Raw genomic sequence first — 15,234 nt, forward strand, 5'->3', positions numbered from 1 at the left:
CCCACTTAGCCCTGTCGCCGGAGAAGCGAGCAAGAAAGGCAGCAGACTTCCGGGTTTTCCCCGAGCTTGGCTGCCGCTTCATCGTGGCAGAGCGAATCCTACCTCCGAGGTTCGGTTCGCGCAGGGACCACGACGGTAATCTGATCATTTTCCTTCCCTATTTTTTTATTTTTTTGGTATATTCCCTTTCGGGGGTTCGTTATTCTGTCAGGGTGTGAGCGAAAACAGAAGGCGGAAGCCGGAGTACAGCTCGCTCGGGTTTTAATACAAGTGTGAGGGAGAGAGAGAGACAAGCACACACACACACACGCGCGCGCACACACACACACAAGCACAAGCACACAGCAGTCCTACGGTTGAGAGAGTCCGAGGTGCGCTAGCTGACCCGAGATGCGCGGGGAGGTGAAACGCGGCCGGTACGGGATTGTGGAGTACGAACGGAACGGAAGATATGGAACATACTACAAAACAAACAACCCATTCACACAGTATCTAGCGTCCAACACATTAAATAACGAACGGGGATTGGGAGTGAATGAGGAGCTTATATAGAAGCGGGGAGGAGTGATGATGAGCCCCAGGTGAGCGAGATTATGCCTGGAGCTCCAGAGAGAGTGGAGGCATGAGTGATGATGAGCTCCAGGTGTGCGTAGTTAAATCTGGAGCTTTAGGGAGAGCGGAGGCATAGATAGCCACCAAAGGGGGCGTGGCAGGTGAATCCCTGACATAAGTACTGTTAACCTGAGTATTGTCAGAATACTGATACTTACTAATGCTGCTAAAATAGTGCTGACATAAAGTAAATTTCTCCAGACATTACACTGTTTTTGGTGTTATCTAATAAGTAGTCATCAGCATACTTCCATACAAATGTTCAGGAATAGGTGAATTTATCATGTGAAAATGTAATTGCACTTACTGTAAATTCTGATGGCAAATAATTTAGAGGTATACCAGCAACATAAGTGAATATTTACACAATTATAACTTTTATATTTGCACAAAAGGTGTAATGTGCAAAAAGTCAAAAAGTGTAAATACTTGAGCCAACATGAAAAAGAATTGTTGATGGATTCAAGCTCCAATTGTAAAGCACTGAGCTGTGAAAACTCCGACTCAGATGCTTCTAAAGACTAGCTGAACAAGTTAGGCCACCTGTGCTTTAATGCATTTTGGAGCTAAAATCTGAAGAGTTAAAATGGGAATACCTGATCTACAATTGCAGATTTCTGAATTGCACTAAGAATCTTACTTTCTGCTGGTTATTAATAATTGTTTGTAGACAATTAGTATCCAGACAAGCAAGCAATAGCAAGCCTCATTTGTCCACTAAAACAGATTTTTTAAGTTACTTCAAACATGCAAAATCTATAAGTAAGTTAATATAGAGACTAAAGCAAAAAATGTGTCACTTTTAGATGATATGAGTGCCACTTTTTGGTCACCATAAATGTAAAAACTTCATTACAGAAGTTAGATATATCATGATAAGTACATGATCTTAATATTAGTTTTCAGTCAGTTACATTTATTAGCAAGGTCAAAAATATGCATCCTTATTAGTGAATTCTTATATTTTTGTCAGATTGAACTTTTTATTGATCTATAAATCAGGAAAAACATTCTTATTGTGTTTATATATATATATATATATATATATATATATATATATATATATATATATATATATATATATATATATATATATATATATATATATATAGTGTCTGAGCGGTAATGTCCAGCTCGTCTTGGCTTCTATTATCCCAGTGTGTGTAAACTTTTCCACCCGTCTCCAACTCAGACCATGAACTACAGTTTTGTAAAAAACTACAATACCCAGAATCCTCTGCAGCTCGTGCCGTGAACAGGGTGCGGCTCTGGTTCCCAAAAAAGGCTGTCTAAAGAGCTGTTTCTCTTCTCCTGCTTTACTCGCGTTAATTCTCTCCTGCAGCGCGGAAGTGCAGAAAACTTTTTGGTAAGTGCACATGTCACATTTAACTCCCTACATTGCTTTCTGTTCAGTCACGCTTCACAGAAATATCGCGAGAAATCGTGCAGGTGAGCTCTTACCTGCTTATACACTGTGTTGTTTGACACTATCATATAATACATTATGCACTTTTTTTCTTTTTAGACCTGACTTGATTCAGATTGTGTGAAGCAGAAATAATAATAAAAACAAAACATGGTAAGTCAAAATAATGTATTACTTTTAATAGCATACAAAAAGAGAAATCATACCGCTTTACATACTTTTTTAAAAGCTTCCTACTTTACTGTAACTTTATTCTATATTTTCACTTCTTCTTTTTCTTCTTTTTCTTCTTCTTCTTTTTCTTCTTCTTCTTCTTATTATTATTATTGTTGCAGACTATCCAATATTTCAAATACGTCTTTTTGTTTAATAATAATAATTTTTTAAAGCCTTACAAAGAGTGTATGTAAATTACTGAATTTAAATAAATCCCTGAGATTCTTCATGCAATTATAATAACATGATTGGTACCCAAAAAAAAAAAAAGAGTACAAACCCTGGTGCTTCCCAAACTACGTGTAAACATCCAGCTCCTCTAGTTTGACAGTTAAAAAAGGGCGACGCCTGACATTCCAGTTCAGCACACAATACTCTCACACAAAAAAAATACTGAAGCCGGTTTTCTCACTTCTTTCATTCTTGCTTTTCGTCTTTGTTGGTATCTTGCAAATCGTCTTCTTGCAAGTCCTCTTTTGTCTGCCAGTCAGCATTATCTAGGGTTAGATCATGTGTATAGTGTGATCTAATCGCTTACCAAAGCAGTAAATGTGTATCAGATCACAAATTAAGTATTATTCAAGGTATGCTTTTAAATCTGGGTGTCAAAATAAGTTTTTTCCATTTTGCTTACTTGAGACTCACTTTTAGCTGTTACGGGTATTCTCAGATGGATATCCTAAAGATTCCCTCAATCTGGATTCCCAAATCTCACTATGATGATGTAGATTTGTATATAAGAACTGCTGCTATAGTCATAAAGTCTGGTGGTTCAGCCCAGATCTCTGACTGTCTCTGATCTACTCATACACCGATTTTAGTAGGTAATAAAGGCTACACTTTACACATTATAGTGTACTGTTGTAGATGTTTACTGAATTATGATCCCAGAAGTAAACGGTTTCCCATTTGAGTCAAAGTTTCCTCTTCATGTGTCGCTTCAGAGAGTTTTTCGTTTTTTCTCTGTCTTCCTCATTTGGGATCTAAATATATACCTGGGTCTGGGTTTGTCTAAAGCTAATTTTCTGTGACTGTTTTTAGCAGTTTTTATATGTGCTATGTACATAAAAATGCATTTATATATATATTTTTTTATTTATTTTATTATATAAACACATGATTAAAAATTAAAGTTCTTGAAAATGCTTAGTGCTTAATGCTAGTCATCTAAAGTTTCCAAAGGGGTGGAAAAGTGGTTTCCTTGTTTAAAAATGAGCCTAGATATAGAGAAGTTTTCCAAAGATTTCTTTACTTCTGCTTATGACTCATATGTGTGCACTCCTAGAAGAGCTGTTTTTTTCTTTCACTCCCCCTTTCTCTCTCTCTCTCTCTCTCTCTCTCTCTCTCTCTCTCTCTCTCTCTCTCTCTCTCTCTCTCTCTCTCTCTCTCTCTCTCTCTCTTTCTCTCTCTCATTTTAACAAATATTCCTAGCATCTGCTGTGGTTTCACGGGTGGAGTTATGTTTGCATAAAGGCATGTACACAAGGCTTAGTAAAAACTAATCTCTTTTACACATTAAACAAGCCCGGATACTGGACCATAAACATAATGCTTGCTTTCTCACAGGAAATAATAGTTTGATATCAGAACAGAATTGCAAGAAGTGACTCATGACTGTTTGGTTTATCTGAGACTTCTTGTTTGATGAATGCACTGGATGTCAGGCATTAAAACTATTGTGAGAGATAAAGCTTGATTTTTTTTTTCCCCCTGCAGATTTAAACCATTGGTAATGTCATTGTTCGAAGTGTTGAGTTTTAAATGCCCAATTAGAGATTGTTCACAATGGTAATTTTGTGTTCACAATGTCAAAAAAGGAAATCGCTTCATACAGATTTCAGTGCAGAGAGTGTTTATTAAGTTAAATAAGACAGTGGCATTTTTTCTCTACAATTGAGAGTGTCTGAATGCTCAAATCTGTGTGTACATCTGCAGTCCAAAAAAAAAAATTCAGTCTCTGCTCTGCTAGTCAGTAGCACATGATCCCTCATTTACCTCGATCAGACAGAAACGCTGACGTTTAGATAGGGAATTGTAGATACAAGCACAACAGGAAGTAAGGATCTGTTTTGTTTAAACATATTATATGCACCGGTACTTGCATTTTAAGATACGTAAGTCTAAGTAAAGTATGCTGCATAATGTCATCACATTAACATTTGTAATTTTGCATAATTTTGTTTTGGTGCTTATTTAAAAATAAACCCTGCATCAGAAACCATATAGCGGCGTACCTTTTTAGATGAAAGTATTATTACCGTGTTTCACCAAAAGTTCCTGTATTATTCACACTGCAAGACTAATATTTGTCTGAATTTATGGTATTTCAGTTGGATGAATATTTCTTATTTAGAGAGCTTGAATAGCATGGCAGTGGAGCAGATTGCATAAATTACTGTATTAACTCTATTTGTCCTTTCTGGTCAGTTAACCTCTAACACTGCAGTGATGACTGAAGTCAGTATGAGCTGGACTTGAGTCGTTCTGCATATAGGACTTGCTCAGAAGTAATCAAAGATGTGACTAGAGGTTTTATTAGGAGTGGCAAGACTTGTGCATGTTGATGAGGATAGGACAACATGACAGTTTTGGGGGTTTTGGGACAACATACACCTAACCCTAACCCACATTTTTTTACATGTTTTTGAAACACTATAAACTTTCTTTCAGCCTCTCCTATCAGGGGTCGCCACAGCGGAATCATCCGCATGTTTAATTTGGCACATGTTTTTAAGCTGGATGCCCTTAAGGACCAAAACATGTATTTTTGGTTACTGAGGTTAAAGTGTAGACTGTGGATTTTTTTTTTGACTGTAAGGTCCTTACAAGGATATTAAGACCTGTGTGTATGTGTTGTGGAAAACCTACCATGCTGACTTGGTTGTCACCACATTGACAAACAATAGTAACCTGTTTGCATGCATGTGTGGACATGTACATAATTATGTACAGGTCTAGCTTAACATGGTTATCCTAATAAACAATACTACTTGCACAAACCAATATTTATACTTGTGCCAGTGCTAATTTGATTGACTTTCCCATGTGCTCCTAATAGTTGTTGTGATACCAAACTCTGAGCATGCTGTGATTATAAACTTGAAGAGCGAGGAGTTTTGAGCTTTTACCGCCGAAAGACCTCTATTTCCTGTCTTATTTAATTGAAATGCCAAGCAGAAAGTCTCAGAGCAACAAATCAATCCATGTAAATTTGCCATTTTAGTTGTGAACACTTTGTTACATTACACGTCAGGACCAAGGTGCAGCGTAAAACAAAACTGAAACAATTATATGTATGCAGACCTACACATAGGACTACATAAAGTGTATTTTTGCAAAAATATATTCTGTTCTAGAAAGAACAAAAAAACAGCACGGTATAGCTGGCACAGATACGCAGTGATACACCGTGCTAGTGTGAAGTAAAGTGGATCTATATAATAATAATTGCTGTGCAAATAAACCTGACTTGTTTTATAACAGCATTATACAAAGGAATGTATAATGTTGCTTCCCGTGGGCTCACCACCTGCAGGAAGGACCGTAAGGGACGGTGCTGTGAGGATTGGGCAGCAGTCGAAGGCGGGGGCCTGCTTAGACTGCTGCCCCCACGACCCGAATACGGATAAGCGGGAGAAAATGAATGAATGAATGAATAAATGTATAATGTTGCAAGGAAGGTAGAATAGTGTTTATTTTGTGTGTGTGTGTGTGTGTGTGTAATGGCATCTGTCCACTCTGTGTATTGAGGAGACTGGTGGCTTGGAGAAAAGAAACTGTCACATTTAAGTACCGTAATTATCAAGAATTACTGTAAATTGTACGCATTCTGCACTTGTTGCATTACATGACTTTTTTGTGAATAATAAGGAATGCGATTGCACCATTAAAGAAGATCATGCAACATCGTCTCTTTTTTCCTTTTGCCAAGAGGCATGTGACAGTTGTATGTTCCCTCAGATCACATTGACTCTATGTGTAACTCTTATTAATCCTTTTAAGGGTGGGACTGCTGGCCAGCATGGAGGCAAACTATATTTGTCTATATAAGTTTATATATGTGTGCTTGATTAATTTATTACTTAAAAAAGTTTTATTTTCAAATAATTTATTGTACAGTATGTAGTATTATATGTCAGTAAACACTATGATGGGTAGTCCACATAGCATGTATTGAACACAAAATGCATAGGGTTTGTTTACTAATAAGTGTAGGAGTGTATGCTTGAAAAACAATGAAAGAATGGCAGTATTAAAACATTTCATAGCCTATAAGCCAAGATGCTTGTCTGTTATTGCATAAGGTTTTATCTCTGGTTTAAGCAATGTCTGTTTCACAAACCCACTTTATACCCGCCTCTTTTTCTATGTCTCTCTTTCTGTCCTTCTCTCTTGCTTTTTTCCTCTCATCCCACACATTCCACAGTCACTCAGTCAAACATTACTTGTGGAAAATTACCATTCAGCTGACTTGCATTAGTTCTTAAAAAGACAGGACACAAAAAAGGCATGGTACTGATTTGCTGATGCCATTTGTTAATATGTTGATAACTTTCTTTACAGGATTCGTATTTATTTTTTTAGCTTTTTAAAAATTTACAGTGGTGTTTTGAAGAGCTTTGGTTTTAAACTGTAGAAAAGATGGAACATTCAAATATCTTTCTTTTCTTTTTCTTTTTTTTTTACTTTTCCCAGTCTGGAAGAGGAACCATTAAGGCTCAGAGTGGATTTAATGCCAATGCTGATGCAGAGGCTCTTGACAAAGCTATGACAGGATTTGGTTGGTTCACAGTGCACTCACCACCGTAAAAGTCACAAGTCAATAGAGCACAGATTTTAGACACTTCTGAATCATTTCTACAATTTTGGCTCTACTGACAGTCTGGATTATTCTTCAGACAAAACATGATTGAGAAAATTACTTGACTAATATAATAGAAATTAAAATGTCAAGCTTATTAATGAGGAGATTGGAGATATGAGAACAAACAGTTGATCATTTTAATAACATTTAATAATTTGCATTCTTGGTTTAGATACCTACATACATCATCCATCCCAATGGGAAATGTACAAATTACAGCAGTATCCACAAACTGTGTAGTATGTGCAGACGAATTAAAAGCTACCACGAAGAGTATGGTGTATTGATCGATTTGTTTTGACTGGATGGCTAGACAGAATAGCTATAAAAATACTACAAACACACGTACTACTATAGTACCCTTTTTTCATCAGTTTTTATTTTTGGATACAGTAATATTTATAATTTGTATAAATTATTTATCATTTATATATTTACTTTTATTTATTTACTGGTTGAAAGTGTATATGTATATGTATGTGTATTTTTTTTCTGTAATCATCATTAAAACATGATTCATGATCCAGATTATTTTAAGGTTGTAACATTTGGAACACTGTGTGTGAGTGTGTGTGAATACTTGCAAGGCACTGTATGGACTGGGTGCAACTAAATGAAGAAATAAAACAATAATACGTGACTTTAATGTAAAACTAATTCTATGTGCTCAGGCACTGACGAAGCAGCCATTCTGCAGCTTCTGACTGCTCGCAGTAATGCTCAGCGGCAGCAGATCAAGGCTGCCTACAAGACCCTGCATGGCAAGGTAAAGACCTTTTTTTTATTAAATGTATCATTTATTAAAAAAATTATAATAAAAAAAAAAAATTCAAAGGTTTCCTAAGTTAATACATGAAAGGTACCACAATTACACACAGTTCTATCCAAAAATAATTGAACTGTGCAAGTCAGCTCAAACTATATTAAATATATATATATGATTAAAACATAAATGAATAAAAACAAGTATATCACGGTAAATTATCAAGATTTATTCCTACATTCTCATTTTCTTATTCATGTGTTATAAATTGAACAAATATGTTAAAGCAAACACTTTAAGCAAACATTAACAATGGTGTGGCTGGTACATCACCCAGCACTGAAGGAATGCTTCATACGTACAGCTCAGCCCTGTGTTTCACAGACGATTCAATTAGATATTATTTAAACCTCTGTGCTTAAAGGACAAAGCTCAGATAGTTTTTTAAAAAAAGCTGCATTTTTGCCACTCATTTTATATAATTTCTGACCTTAAAAGCTGAGTAAGAAGATTAAAATTATTAAGAATGTATTAGATAGTGGGTTGGCAACCATTGGGGCAGATTGACTAAGTACAAAAGAGGGACCAGTGATTCTTTGAATTTAAATAATTATTATAATTATTAATTATTACCTCTTTAAGAGGTACCTCTTTTATTTAAATTAAAACTCAGCAATACTTGTGTTTGTAACTATATTTCCTGCCAATTATTATTATTATCATTTTTTTGGACTAATGGTTTTCCTAGTCTGTGACTTAATGAACCAGATCATCTGTTTCCATACTACCCTGTCCTCTACTTCTTTCTCTTTCTAAGTAACTACCTGCATGTCTTCCCTCACCATATCCATAAACCTCCTCCTTGGCCTTCCTCTTTTCCTCCTGCCTTGTGATCCATCCTCAGCAATCTTCTACCAATATACCCCATGTCCCTCCTCTGCACATGGCCAAACCATCTCAGTCACTCCTCCCTCACCTTGTCTCCAAAACATCTTACATGTGCGGTCCCTCTAATAAACTCATTGTCACTTCAATTCAAAATCTTAACATCTTCAGCTCTGCTACCTCCAGCTCCACCTCCTGTCTTTTAGTCAATGCCACTGTCTCTAAACCATACAGGATCGCAGGTCTCACCACAGTCCTATAAACTTTCCCTTACACGCACACAGATACCCTTCTATCACAAATCACTCCTGCCACTCTTCTCCACCCACTCCACCCTGCCTGCACTCTTTTCTTCACTTTTCTCCACATTCTCCATTACATTGCACTGTTGACCCCAGGTACTTTAAACTCATCCACCTTCTCCCTTCAACCGCACCACTCCACTCCACTGCCCTCCCTCTCATTCACACACATGTACTCAGTCTCACTCCTACTGACTTTCATTACCCTTCTCTCCAGCGTGTACCTCCACCTCTCCAGGCTCTTCTCAACCTGCTCCCTACTCTCACCACAAATCACAATATCATCCGCCAACATCATAGTCAATGGAGACTCCTGTCTGACTTCGTCCATCAACCTGTCCATCACCACTGCAAACAGGAAAGGGCTCAGAGCCGATCCTTGATGCAGTCCCACCTCCACCTCAAACCAGTCTGTCAGTCCTACTGCACACTTCACTGCTGTCATACTGTCCTCATACATGTCCTGCACCACCTTCACATACTTCTCTGACACACCAGACTTCCTCATACATTACCACAACTCCTCTCTTGGCACTCTGTCGTACGCTTTCTCTAAATCCACACAAACACTCTCCACACTTTCTCTCTAATGTTCTTCATTTATTTATCCCTCCATCTTCTTAACACACTCTCCTCACTGGTCAACACATTTCTATTTGCATCCTTTATTGCTATAACTTGTAGCATATCCTTCCCATCCTTTCCTCTGCCTGGCCAATCTGTATAAATCCTTTTCTCCTTCTTTAGTGTCCAACTTCTAATACAACTCATATGCTTTTTCTTTTGCTTTAGCCACATTTCTCTTCACCTGCTGCAGTATCTTCTTGTACTCCTGCCTACTTTTCTCATCTCTCTGCTGATCCCATTTCTGTTTAGCCTATCTCTTTCTCCTAGGCTTTCTTTCGCTATGGCTGTCTCCTTATCACTTCTGTAGTATTTGCCCAATCATCCAGCACCTCTTTACCACCACCGAGCCCCTGTCTGACCTCTTTCCTGACTCTCACACTACAGTCTTCCTCCTCCAGTTTCCACCATCTTATTCTTTTTTCAGTCCTCACTCTTTTCCTTTTTTCTTTACCTGCAAAAGCCATCCTATAGACCACCATCCAATGCTGTCTAGCTACACTGTCCCCTGCCACTTTACAGTCTCTAATCTCTTTCAGGTTGAATCTCCTGCATTGAATATAATCCAACTGTGTGCAAACTTTACCACCATCTGCCCTTCCACATTAATCTCCCTAAGGCCATACCTACCCATCACCTCCTCATCACCTCTGTTCCCTTCACCCACATGGCCATTGAAGTTTGCTCCAATCACCAATGTTTCATTCCTAGGTTCACCTTCTACCACTTCATCTAAATCACTCCTGACTTTTTACTTCTTCTTCATCTCACAACCTACTTGTGGAGCATAAGCACTGATTATATTTATCATCACCCCTTCAACCTCCAGAGTCACGTTCATCACCCTATCAGAAACTCTCTTTAACTTCACTACACTCTTACTGTACTCTTCCTTTAGAATCACCCCTACACCATTTCTCTTTACATCCACACCATGTTTAAAAAGCTTATACCCATTTCTAATGTTCATGGCCTAATCCCTTACCACTTGGTCTCCTGAACACTCAACATCAGGATAAGTGCATCTGGCAAATTCCATAAATTACAAATTATTATCAAATTAACTGCAGCAAGCATTAATAGATAAGCTTTGGGTATTACTCACTCTGCCCCATGCTCAGGGAAAGCGCTTAGAACAGGACATGAGAGTAATCACATATAATGTTAGACTGGTGTGATTTTTATGAGATTCATTCATTGTAAACAAAACTGTAAAAGAGAGAACTATTTATTTGTTGCAGCAGATCACATACTGTATGTAATGTTGCTATCCACATAGGCCAGGATTACACATTAGGAGACATCTGGGTGTATTTCTACATACAGTGCCTTGCGAAAGTATTCGGCCCCCTTGAACTTTGCTACCTTTTGCCACATTTCAGGCTTTAAACATAAAGATATAAAACTGTAATTTTTTGTGAAGAATCAACAACAAGTGGGACACAATCATGAAGTGGAACGAAATTTATTGGATATTTCAAACTTTTTTAACAAATAAAAAACTAAAAAATTGGGCGTGCAAAATTATTCAGCCCCCTTAAATTAATACTTTGTAGCTCCACCTTTTGCTGCGATTACAGCTGTAAGTCGCTTGGGGTATGTCTCTATCAGTTTTGCACATTAAGAGACTGAAATTTTTGCCCATTCCTTCTTGCAAAACAGCTCGAGCTGAGGTGAGTGAGGTTGAATGGAGAGCATTTGTGAACAGCAGTTTTCAGTTCTTTCCACAGATTCTCGATTGGATTCAGGTCTGGACTTTGACTTCGCCATTCTAACATCTGGATATGTTTATTTGTGAACCATTCCATTGTAGATTTTGCTTTATGTTTTGGATCATTGTCTTGTTGGAAGACAAATCTCCGTCCCAGTCTCAGGTCTTTTGCAGACTCCATCAGGTTTTCTTCCAGAATGGTCCTGTATTTGGCTCCATCCATCTTCCCATCAATTTTAACCATCTTCCCTGTCCCTGCTGAAGAAAAGCAGGCCCAAACCATGATGCTGCCACCACCATGTTTGACAGTGGGGATGTTCAGGGTGATGAGCTGTGTTGCTTTTACGCCAAACATAACGTTTTGCATTGTTGCCAAAAAGTTAGATTTTGGTTTTATCTGACCAGAGCACCTTCTTCCACATGTTTGTTGTGTCTCCCAGGTGGCTTTTGGCAAACTTTAAACGACACTTTTTATGGATATCTTTAAGAAATGGCTTTCTTCTTGCCACTCTTCCATAAAGGCCAGATTTGTGCAGTATACGACTGATTGTTGTCCTATGGACAGAGTCTCCCACCTCAGCTGTAGATCTCTGCAGTTCATCCAGAGTGATCATGGGCCTCTTGGCTGCATCTCTGATCAGTCTTCTCCTTGTATGAGCTGAAAGTTTAGAGGGACGGCAAGGTCTTGGTAGATTTGCAGTGGTCTGATACTCCTTCCATTTAAAAAATATCGCTTGCACATTGCTTCTTGCGATGTTTAAAGCTTGGGAAATCTTTTTGTATCCAAATCCGGCTTTAAACTTCTCCACAACAGTATCTCGGACCTGCCTGGTGTGTTCCTTGTTCTTCATGATGCTCTCTGCGCTTTAAACGGACCTCTGAGACTATCACAGTGCAGGTGCAATTATACGGAGACTTGATTACACACAGGTGGATTTTATTTATCATCATTAGTCATTTAGGTCAACATTGGATCATTCAGAGACCCTCACTGAACTTCTGGAGAGAGTTTGCTGCACTGAAAGTAAAGGGGCTGAATAATTTTGCACGCCCAATTTATCAGTTTTTTATTTGTTAAAAAAGTTTTAAATATCCAATAAATTTCGTTCCACTTCATGATTGTGTCCCACTTGTTGTTGATTCTTCACAATAAATTACAGTTTCATATCTTTATGTTTGAAGCCTGAAATGTGGCAAAAGGTCGCAAAGTTCAAGGGGGCCGAATACTTTCGCAAGGCACTGTATAGTGTATAACTTGCACATTTGTCTTATAATATCGACCTATGTTTCTCTCTATTGAAAATATTTGCTTTTTTATGACATGTTTTGCTATTTTTACTTGTTTATTCTTCTTTAAATCCACCCTTTCAGATTAAATTGTTAATCTTTAACAAATGGATACATTTGTAAGAAAGTCCACATTGTGTCTGCTGATACACAGACAATGATGAGCCAGTTAATGACTATAAATGATTCCATTGTTAAACGGGGAAAGAGCTTCAAAAGAGTAAATATAAAAAATATGAGATAAAAGAAACGGATTGTCTTTTAACTGATCTAATGCAGAAATGGAATGTTGATAACAATTGTAGTGATTATCACTTAGGGGTTGAATAGACAACAGTTTCATTGCATTTCGTTATATATAGTCATGAAATGTAATCTATTGATTAGTGTTTACGGATACGAATCTCCCTCTTTTATTTCGTGTCACTCAGCACGACTGACTTAGGCTGGCTCTGTCTCCATAGCAATGAAGGCAGAGGATCATGGAAAATGCTGACAGAAATGCCAAAGGTCATCTTTTTTCCAAGTTTTTATCAGAGAATTAGTCAGAAAATATACAGTTAGGGTAAGGGTTAGTTTATACTGTAATAAAGGTGTGTGTATCTAATAAACACAGTGTCCTTAATTACCCGGGAGGTTATATTTACTGTATTTTGAGTGAAAAGAATCACTGGCAATGGTTTATAATAGTGAGTAGCTTACCGAAAATAAAGCAATTATTACAAGGATAAAAACCTGCTTAAATGTTGAGTAATAGTGCTTGAAGATTTAAAAATAATCAATACAAACGAGAAAAAAACCAATACAGCATCTGTTGAATCCAGTGGCAAAAAGAAAACTGGCAGTGGCACAAAAAATGCTTTCAATTCAAATTCTATTCAAACCTCAAAAAAAAAGCATAGAAAGCCAGGAGATCACCTGAAATCTGTCAGTATTGAGAGAGAAACCCTGCCCCCTATCAGTACTAATTGATATCAGCTGCTTTAGTCCTAATTGATGGCCTATAAAGGCTTTTGTTGATGGGTAAAAGCAAAAAACTCTCTCAAGATCTTCGTAATCTTATCATTGAAAAGCATTTTGATGGGAATGGTTATAGGTGCATTTCCAGAATGCTGACTGTTCCTGTGAGCACTGTGGGGGCCATTATCCGGAAATGGAAAGAGCATCAGTTCACCATAAACCGGCCACGATCAGGTGCTCCACGTAAGATCCCTGTCCGAGGAGTCCAAAGAATAATCAGGAGAGTTTGCCAAGAGCCCAGTCAATCACCTGACCTAAATCCCATAGAAAATCTATGGAGAGAACTGAAGATCAAAGTTCATTAAAGAGGCCCAAGGAACCTTCAAGATGTAAAGACCATTTGTGTGCAAGAATGGGCCAGAATCACTCCTGAACAATGCATCTAGAAGCTGTAATCACCAACAACGGCTTTTCTACGACGTATTAAATAAAGTGTGTTCAATACTTATTCCCTGTGTCATTTCACTTTATTTATTATGACTCAACTTGTATACTTAAATGTTCTGATTTCTTTGTATGAATTCAATATTTGACTTGATGGCTACATCTGGTGTAAATTTTTTGTCAATAGCCCACCTTACTGATAAAAAATGCTGATTTTTCCCACTGTATGTAATATATATATATATATGTATGTATGTATATATATATGTATGTATGTATGTTTATATATATGTATGTATGTATGTTTATATATTTTTATATATATATATATATATATATATATATATATATATATATATATATATATATATATATATAAACATACATATATATTGTCAGGGATTCACCCTGCCACGCCCCCCTCTGTAGCTGTCAGGGATTCACCCTGCCACGCCCCCGTCTGTAGCTGTCAGAGATCCACCCTGCCACGCCCCCCTCGATAGCAGTCACGCTGCTTCCCAAGATTACCGACAGCTGTGGCTCATGAAAGATCAGACTACATAAACTCACGTTCTTGAGTCACAGGCTGTCGGTCGTTGTATTGTCATGCAGGTAAATCGCGTGGCTGCTCAAACGCCGGGATTCACCGCTGGCTATTTCTCCGAACTCCATTTCCTTATTGAAGTACTCATTGATGAAAGCTTTACTTGCATTGGGATTAGGCGTTTGACATTCGCGCTCATAGTGGATACTTCGTTACGAGCGGATGTCTGGGTTTGCTTTTGTTTTCATTGGTGTATGAGTGTTTTGTTTTTTGCATCTCAATAAAGAACATGATTGGACTTTATCTGCTTCCGCGTCTGCAGCCTGACAGAACGACCGACCTATACCGAACGCGGATTCGCCATTCCGCGATTCCGACCGCGACGGATCGGCAGCTGAACCCGGCTTCGGATTTCCTCCGGAAGCTCAGTGCCGCTCCTCGCGGATCAGATCCACAGAAGCCGGATCATGAGAGCGCGGCTGCGCCACGCCCCTCAGAGAGCGCGAGGGGATTACCGGCTCATTACTCGGGGAAAAAAGAAGAATTAGGCGGATTTCTGCAAGGCATCGGCGAGTATGTGGCTGTTAACATTTCCC

The 15,234-nt window shown here is 38.0% G+C and overlaps 1 protein-coding gene across 5 annotated transcripts in view; it reads left to right on the plus strand.

The window, feature by feature from the left end:
* The first annotated feature begins 1,831 nt into the window (after positions 1–1,831).
* The window catches only part of anxa5b (annexin A5b), a 35,440-nt gene continuing 22,037 nt past the window's right edge, over positions 1,832–15,234 (plus strand). For 3 of the 5 annotated variants that reach the window (XR_014531951.1, XR_014531952.1, XM_083532588.1), the window contains exons 1-4: positions 1,832–1,978; positions 2,138–2,191; positions 6,950–7,034; positions 7,790–7,884. Coding sequence is in view for 3 of the 5 variants with exons in the window: in XM_083532588.1 (XP_083388714.1) it covers positions 2,189–2,191; positions 6,950–7,034; positions 7,790–7,884 (183 nt within the window). In the remaining 2 variants the exon portion in view is untranslated. Of the gene's footprint in view, positions 1,979–2,137; positions 2,196–6,949; positions 7,035–7,789; positions 7,885–15,234 lie in introns of all 5 variants that reach the window. The other 2 variants (XM_083532590.1, XM_083532589.1) reach the window with 2 other exon arrangements.

This window comes from Silurus aristotelis (genome assembly GCF_946808225.1).
Source record: "Silurus aristotelis genome assembly, chromosome: 27".
Taxonomy (NCBI): Eukaryota; Metazoa; Chordata; class Actinopteri; order Siluriformes; family Siluridae; genus Silurus; species Silurus aristotelis.